Source organism: Triticum dicoccoides, chromosome 2A (assembly GCF_002162155.2).
Source record: "Triticum dicoccoides isolate Atlit2015 ecotype Zavitan chromosome 2A, WEW_v2.0, whole genome shotgun sequence".
Taxonomy (NCBI): domain Eukaryota; kingdom Viridiplantae; phylum Streptophyta; class Magnoliopsida; order Poales; family Poaceae; genus Triticum; species Triticum dicoccoides.
In genome coordinates, this window is record NC_041382.1 from 31,611,148 (window position 1) to 31,619,455 (window position 8,308).

General features: G+C 44.6%; 1 protein-coding gene and 1 non-coding gene across 2 annotated transcripts; both read right to left on the reverse strand.

Annotated features, from left to right (window-relative positions):
* Nucleotides 1–1,035: 1,035 nt before the first annotated feature.
* LOC119357503 (clathrin light chain 3-like) lies at nt 1,036–2,487 on the reverse strand. Its single transcript, XM_037624427.1, has 3 exons — nt 2,072–2,487; nt 1,775–1,928; nt 1,036–1,686 (listed from the first exon to the last, which is right to left on the reverse strand). Exons 1-3 carry the CDS (start codon nt 2,485–2,487, stop codon nt 1,213–1,215), a joined length of 1,044 nt encoding a protein of 347 aa, XP_037480324.1. The 3' UTR covers nt 1,036–1,212.
* Nucleotides 2,488–7,795: 5,308 nt separating this feature from the next.
* On the reverse strand, nt 7,796–7,868 carry TRNAK-CUU. The gene has a single exon. It is a non-coding gene; the product is annotated as a tRNA-Lys (tRNA).
* Between the last annotated feature and the right edge of the window lie 440 nt (nt 7,869–8,308).

An 8,308-nucleotide genomic window follows, 5' to 3' on the forward strand; every position in this document is an offset into this window, starting at 1 on the left:
TGATTATACATCCATAGATAGAAAAAAAAATCTAAAGTACATATGGTGTTCAAGATCTTTCCACCAAATAGCTAGTACATTTATTTATCATTTTTTGAGTCAAATAGGACTTACATATAACAGTGGGTTCACTAATCTGATAACGACTCAGTGTCTACTCCACCCTTGGTACCGAAATAGGACCCCTATAGCTAAAATGACACTTAGTACAACATATAGGTGGTTCACTGGAGAGGGAATGGTAGACTTACTAAAGTACCTAAGATATTTCTCTTTTGTCAGCACCCTTCATTATTAGCGGAGAAGAAAAGCAATGGCCGATTTGGCAGACGGTGACCTTTCATGTTCAATGTTGTTCCTGACAACTTGAATTTGCGAGAGCTCACTATGTTTGGTATTTATGACAAACTTCACCAGATGCTAGTGGCAACGACTAGGCATATAAATTTACTCTACCTCCATATTTGGTATGAGTGTCGGAAAAAAATGACGCCATATCAAATCATATTCCATTGCTAACTGATCTTGGTCATACCCATCCAAGTAGTAACCAGACACACTTAAAATTTGGGCAGGAATAGCTTACTAGGGAGGGGTTCCCTGACTTCGGTTAAGAAAGTTTGGGCCATGTAACCCCCGAGACAAAATGACAATTATAATGATGAAATTGTAGAATCTGCGCCTTGCAAAGATTCCTTTATTTATGGGGTAAACAAACCCGCTGCTATATAAAAATATTCATGAATATTTTCAAATCATGAATTTTTGGTCATTCCTATATCGTTTATCAGGTCCTGACGAGTGGGCCACATATGTCACAATTGGGGTCAAAATTAAGTAACTGCCTCATTAGTGTTTTTTGTGAAAATTGGCGCAATACGGGTAGGTTTTTACAAAGAGATTCAAACAGGTGGTTTTTGAAACCATAACTGCAATTGTGGTGTTTGTTCGCTATTTACTCACCAATTCTATCTTATTTGCAAATCAATTCTTTCCAAAGATGAAAAAATATATAAGTGCACCTAGAGCTCTCCATGAACCAAAACATTAACCTCTTTAATCAATTCTTTAAGGACAAACTCAAAATAGTTTATGCATAGCATATGAAAGAGAAACAAACTGAACTGAAGTTAAAGTCACCGTCAGAAAGAGAGAATGTACGGCAGCGCAATGGAGAGGAGACTTCAGAGCACTGCTCCCCAGCATTTATTGTCACAGATACTTCTTCGCCGCCAGTTGTTCAGCTGCCTTCTCCGCCGGTGGAGCGCCGGCAGCAACATTGCCACCACCTGCTGTAGCCTTCCCACCGTCACAGGCCGCCGCCTTCTTCTCGCCCTCCCCAGCTGCCCGCTTGCCGTCTTTCTTCTCCTCCACCTGCTTTGGACCCTTGCCACCGTCCTTCTTGCCGTCCTTGTCGCCGTCCTTGTTTTCCTCCTTGGCCGCCGGCGGCACCATGTGCGGCGGCGGGTTTTGCTTGAGCCTCGCGAGGGCCTGGCGCATCCGGGAGAGGTCGGTGGGCTTGCCCGGCTTCGGCCCCTGCACCACCACGATGTTGGGTTCCTTCTTCCTGGCGGCGGCGCCCCTCTTCTCCAGCCCCGGGATCTCGTGCGGGACCAGCTCCGCGATCGCCCTCCAGTACTGCTGGCCCGCCTCCTTGTGGAACTTCTCTTGGTTCGCCATGAACACCTGGCATTTGCATCTGACTATTGGTCATGCGTGAATGAAACATGCATGTAGCCTAACTGAAGGTGAAAAAAAGATGGAACACGCATGCCTTCTCCCTGTCTCTGTTGTGTGTCCGCCTTGTCTGGCAGTTGAGCTTGCGCCTCTCGAGGAAGGATTTCTTGAACTCCTCGGCCTCCGCGATGATCTCGCCGCGCCGCTCCCTCTCCTTGCGCTCCTTCTCCTCCAGCCTCAACTTGTTTTGGCTGCAACATGAATGAAACCAGACGCGTGTTTAGTGCTCAACTTGAAATGTTGGCGATCATGAGTAGTAAATGGCATGCATGTCACAGAAATCTGCGTACACGGCGACCAAATATGTATAGAAGAGATTGTGTATAGTGCTCACCGGCGCCACTCACGCCGGAGGAGGCCCTCCTCTCTCATGGCCTCCGGCGGCGGCAGGACGGCCCCGTCGTCGGCAGCCCCGACGAACAGGTCGTCATCCATGCTGCCGCCGATGCCGCCCTGGAGCAGGCTACCCATCAGCACTTCCTCGACGCCGATGTAGCCGCTGCCGTTGGAGTCCGGCGCCATGCTGTACGCGCCGTACCCGCCGCCAAACCCCTCGCCCGCGATCCCCGCGAGGTCGTCCTCGGAGAGGGCGGTGCCGAAGGAGGAGTAGGACGTGGCGAAGCGGTGGCCGCGATGCATGCCATGGCCCCGGCTGCCCTCGGCGTTGTAGCCGTCGGAGATGCCAAAGGGAGAATGTGTGAGCGCTTCGTCGTCGCCGGCGATGGCAGCGACGGAGTCGAAGGACGACATGGTGGCCGGCCGGCCGTAGTAGCTACGGTGGTGGCTGAATTAGCGGATCTTTTGAACCTTTTGATCCGACAGGAGTGGAGGCGGGGTCGCGTGGACAAACCTGCGAAGGACAGAGGAGTTGGGTTCGTTCGCTGGTCTGACGACCGCTGTTTTCTCGCGTCCGCATGTTGTGGCAAATCTTTCTCCCTCTCTGTGTGCCTTTGCGTTAACGTGGCAACATGGTAAAAAATAATATAAACCCTCAATTTTCAATTTTAAGGTCTTGAGCCAAAATTTAGGTCAGTTATTCGAGATGCTTTTAACACCGAGCTAGCCTTTTCTTCAAATTCTTTATTCCCTCGAAAGTTTGAAGAATAAGTCCTCAAACTTGTCCCTCCCTCTTCAAATATTGGTAGTTTGAGGAGGCTCCTCAAATCCTCTCTCTACTCCCCTCTTAGGCTTGTCTTTCGGCGGGCACTCCAACGGGATCGTCCATCGCCGTCTACCTCGTCCCGGTAGCACCCCGTAGCCTCCTGCCGCTCCAGCCGACCCAAGGCAACCTCTAGATGCTACTATGGTGGCACTCTCTTTCAATGCAATTTAATAAATTTCATACAATAATGGAATAATTGTCTTTTCATCGAAATATTATAGCCATTATGGTAGTACACATAACTTCATTTATTTTCTAGTTTACTAAATGAAACATTTGGTTGGATTACAACGAATTCAGGCTAATTTTTTTCCCTTGGCCAAAATGGAAAGTGTAATAGCTGAAATTCAATGAAATTCAGTGATTTGGTTGTGATCAAAATATTTTCGAAGCCAAAATTCTAAAACATGTATGATATTCTGATGTTTAGTTGGTATATATATTCTACACGTAGGATCAGATTTACCAAGGTTTTTGCTAACATTAACTTGCAAGGAGATAAAAAGATCGGAGAGAATGATTGAATTATCGAACTACTATTAGCTCGTTCAAGTAATGTTACTCTGCACAAGCTTCAAAGGGAAACAAGTCAGATTAGCCTCGAATTAGGAAGGAAATATGGATGGATTTTTTTAATTTTGTTTACAGACCTTCTTTCTCGCTTGAGTGTATATAGACAGAAATGTTATCAGTATTTTTTTTTGTTGGCAAGGTTTATTAGTAGCTCCGCGCGTGGGAAGGACAAAATAGCCGTCAATTAATTAATCAAGTGTGTCTGTAACTCTTTATCTCGCTTATAGCGAGACAGATGGTCGCGTCGCCTCAAGGGAGACTCTAGTGGGACGGCGCAAGAAGATCATGTTGTTTTGTTATCGTAGATTTGTTTCGTTCTTTTAAAAAAAATATTTTTATTTTTATTTCGAATATATATATGACACGTAATTTTTACTTACGCAATTTTTAAAAAATGTTCATGAAACGTAAAAAAAATCATTAGTGTAATGTAGAAAAAAACATACCATTCAAAAAATGATTGTAACATTAGAAAAAATGTTCACACATTTTAAACATGTTTACCACATTTAAAAAAATATTCATGACATATAAAAAAATTCACACATAGGTCGGTCTCTGAACGGGGATGGCTCGGTGCCCATAGATTACAGCAGCCAAAACGAGCATCTCATTGAGCCCAATCTAGCAGCGGCTGCTCCGCACAGTACCCAGGCCACCGCACAGAGAGGCTGCTCCTCCCTTGCATACCGTAGCCCCGCCGGCCGGAATCCTCCTCCTCCCTCCGCCCTCCCTCCAAGAGAGTCTCTTTTTCTCCATCCCCGGAACTCTCACCGTCGCGCCGCGGCGGAGTGGGGGGCTAGTTCGAAGAAAGAGAGAAGAAGGGGCGGAGCATCGCCGGCGACCGGAGAGGAGGGGGAGGAAGAAGAGGGGAGATCGAGCTATGGAGGTCACGCTGCTCTCCTTCCGGCGCCGTGGGAGACCGGATGTGCAGCGGAGCGGGGCAGATGGGGTATTGGGAGCTCGCTTTAGGTTGAGTCTGAATTCACATTCTTTTTTTTTTCAGAAAACATGTGCAGTTCAGTGTTCTTCAAGTAGTATTCCTAACTGACGATTCACCCCTGATGTTTGTTGGCAATTTCGCATTGCCATGGTCATCGTATTCTGAATGGCCTGAGACTCAGTATGATTTGGATAAAAGCCTATACTCCCTCCGTAAAGAAATATAAGAGCGTTTAGATCCCTCCGTAAAGAAATATAAGAGCGTTTAGATCCCTAAGGAGTGATCTAAACGCTCTTATATTTCTTTACAGAGGAAGTAGTAGATAGGTACATGCTGCAAGGATTTGATTTGGGCATACTGGTAGGTGGGCATGTGACAAAGCTACCCTGAAAGCTATAGCAAACTGTAGGACTGTCGTCTTACACTGAAATGCAACCGAAATCATGTATATTTCTGCATCCAGGACCAAGGACAGAGTGATGTGCTTTGCGGTCAACTCCAAAGTCCTGCATATGCATATTTCTGCCCATCGTGGCCTCCATATCTAGTGCAAGTGCTGTGTCACTCATGTCCACAAAGTGTCTGGAGGATAATATTATATATACCCAAGACTTTTGGAATAGACTCGAACAAAATGTTCCTCAATGAGCCAACAATGCCATTAGCTAAAGTTGTTCTCCGATCCAAGCATACGTTCCTTGACCATGGACTAAACTTTTTTTATGAAGCAAGCTTATAATCTTGCAGTAGCCACTTATAAACACCACAAGGAGCAGAACAAGTAAGCACGTCTCACGTTCTCAGTAATACATCCCAGCGGAACTGATGCAATAAGGTATAACCCTTTTCTTTGAAATGGGAAGCTATTAATATTGGGGAAGCATTGCCTGCAAATATTTCCTTGAGCATGGACTAGATCATGTTTTCAGTTTCAATGTATCATTCTTCCCACTCTGAATCGACCAAAGGGTGTCCTCGGTTCCTCGCTCATGATATGCCCTTGGATTTTATTTTGTTTTTTGCATAACTAACGCTCTCAGCTCTTTATTGTCTAAATCCAGTTGCTTCATTTGATTGCTTGATCTCTTCATTTCTCTAATCTTATATCGACACAAGCATTCAACTAGTATGTGCTGCAAATTAGAAGATGCTCAAACTGAAGCAAAAGTGGAGCAGCTTCGGTAATAAAGTCCACAGCGTTTGGACCCCGGAACAATATATTATGTGTCCCCAAGATTATTCCTTAGTGGTGCGGTCATTGTCCATGTTTGGTCGTTAGTGCATGTCTGGCCATTCTCCAAAGGGGACTTGAACAAAATGTTCATCAACAAGTCAACAATGCCACTAATGAAGTTGCTTTGCTGATCAAGCATACGTCCTTGACCAGCTGGGACGTATAAATAGGCGCTTATCCTGCTCCCAGACTGACAACCTGGAAATCACAGGATAGCGTGAAAACCATTTCTTCCAATGAGCTGCTACTTGTCATGGAGATGTTTATTCCTGGTCCTCGGCACACTGAACTCCATGTTTCTGAGCTGTTCGGGCTGCTTCATGGATGAGAGGGCAGCCCTCATGGATATTAGCTCTTGGTTCATGGGCGTGCAGTACATGGTTCCCACTTCTTGGGGAGGCGATGATGACTGCTGCTCGTGGGAAAGGGTCACATGCAACAGTAGCACGCGACGAATATCGCATCTTGACCTTTCCCAGGACTTGACCCAATACTCGCCTAGTATGGAAGATGAAATCTCGAATCTTAACTTGAAGATTTTTTCTTCGTTTCGGGAGCTTCAGCTACTGGATTTCTCTGCACAAGAAGCTAATTTACAAAATTTCGAGGGTATGTAAGTCATATTGCAATGCATGCAACTCTAAATTATTTTTTTCCAGTAGTTTTGATTACAAATCATTTTATTCTGAATAAAGCAATTACTCAGGTCTCCAAGGATTGAGTAAGCTCAAGTATCTTGACCTCAGTGACAACCAATTGTTCGGGGGTATCCCAAGATCCATCGGCAGATTGGTTTCTTTGGAAGCCATAAATCTCAATCGAAACAACATGGGTGGGGCTCTTCAGAATATAGGTACGATGAGTTTAACATTCCCTTTCAGTTGGTGAAATTATTGCTTTTAGTTGATTTAATGCATGAATACATGACAGGTTTCCAAAATCTTCGGAACCTACGAGAATTGCATTTGAGATCCAATCGATTGAGTGGTAGCCTCCCTGCATCTTTATTTGCGCTTCCATTCCTTGAGCACTTGGATCTTTCAGAAAATCTCTTTGAAGGACATATACCTATAAACTCATCTTGGAACCTGCGAGAACTTTATTTGACATCCAATCAATTGAGTGGTAGCATCCCAGCATCCCTATTTGCACCCCTATACCTTGAGTACTTGGATCTTTCAGGAAACTTCTTGCAAGGACCTATACCTATAAACTCATCTTGGAAATGTTCCTCGTTGCTTAAAACTATCAGGTTATCTGATAACAAGCTAAGCGGTACATTTGATTTCTTCTGGATAAGAAACTGCACGAAGCTCAAAGAGATAGATCTGTCCAGGAATACCGATTTGGTTGTTCAAGTGAAAATGCATGGCTGGGTACCTAAATTTAGATTGAGAGCACTAAAGCTCTCTTGGTGTAACCTTGACAAGAGCATCATTACAGAACCACATTTCCTACGCACACAACATCGTCTGAAGTTTCTTGATTTGTCCAACAATAATTTACCTGGAAGCATGCCCAGTTGGCTGTGGACAAATGAAGTGACACTAACTTACCTGAATCTTGCAAATAACTTACTAGTTGGATCATTAGATCTGATATGGCAACACCAAACTAATCTCAAACTGGTGAACATATCTCCGAACCTAGTTGAAGGACAGCTGCCAGCCAACATCAGTTTGATGTTTCCTAATCTGGTTGTTCTTGATGTTTCCCACAATATTATTTCTGGAACAATACCACCATCACTGTGCCACATGAGCAACTTATCAGTTATGGACCTATCAAATAACAAATTTACAGGAAAAGTGCCATCTTGCTTGTTCACTGATTGCCATAGTCTGGATATATTGAAGCTCTCAAACAATACTCTCGGGGGCAAGATATTTGATGGAGCTAGTAGCTTCTCTGCTGACCTGTGGGGAATATACCTAGACAACAAATTTGTTGTAGTTATGATCCACTTTTCCCCGCTGAATTTGAGAAATGAAATCACCTTTTTTGCATTGTTGTACTGTACATGTCAACAAGTCAGCACACATGAAAATGCAGTTTGTCAGTAGAGCATTTTGCCAGGCAACAAATACCCAGGCAGAGTTTTGTTAGCAGGCACAGTAAAAGTAAAAAAAAATTGTAAAAACAAATGCGCCCACCGTGGGGCTCGAACCCACGACCACAAGGTTAAGAGCCTTGCGCTCTACCAACTGAGCTAGACGGGCTTGCTGAGTGACTGCTTTCAAGGCGCTCTGTGATCATCCTGCACGCAAAGGTGTAACAAAGAAGGGAGAGTGCCTGCAGAAAATGAGAAAATAATATATATGATGGATCAGCAAGTGCTTCAATGAAACGAAAGACATGATGGCATTTTCAGAAGATGGTCATACTCGGCCAGGCCAATTGGCACATACCGCGGGAGAGCTCTATCACTGAAAGAATTCAAACAAAGAAAGAAAAGTTTGTGCGGCCCCTTGGTTCATCAGTAATCGCCACGCCAATTATGGGGCCATGAAATCTGTTTGAGGAACACCCTTAACCAACAGGGGAGAGGTCTTGGCCCCCAGATGGTTATCCCCAGCATCTAAAAGCTCAACCATTTTACAAATGATGATCACATTTCTAGTACTGTAGCCTTTTCCTGTTGTGCCTTAAATGAACTTCT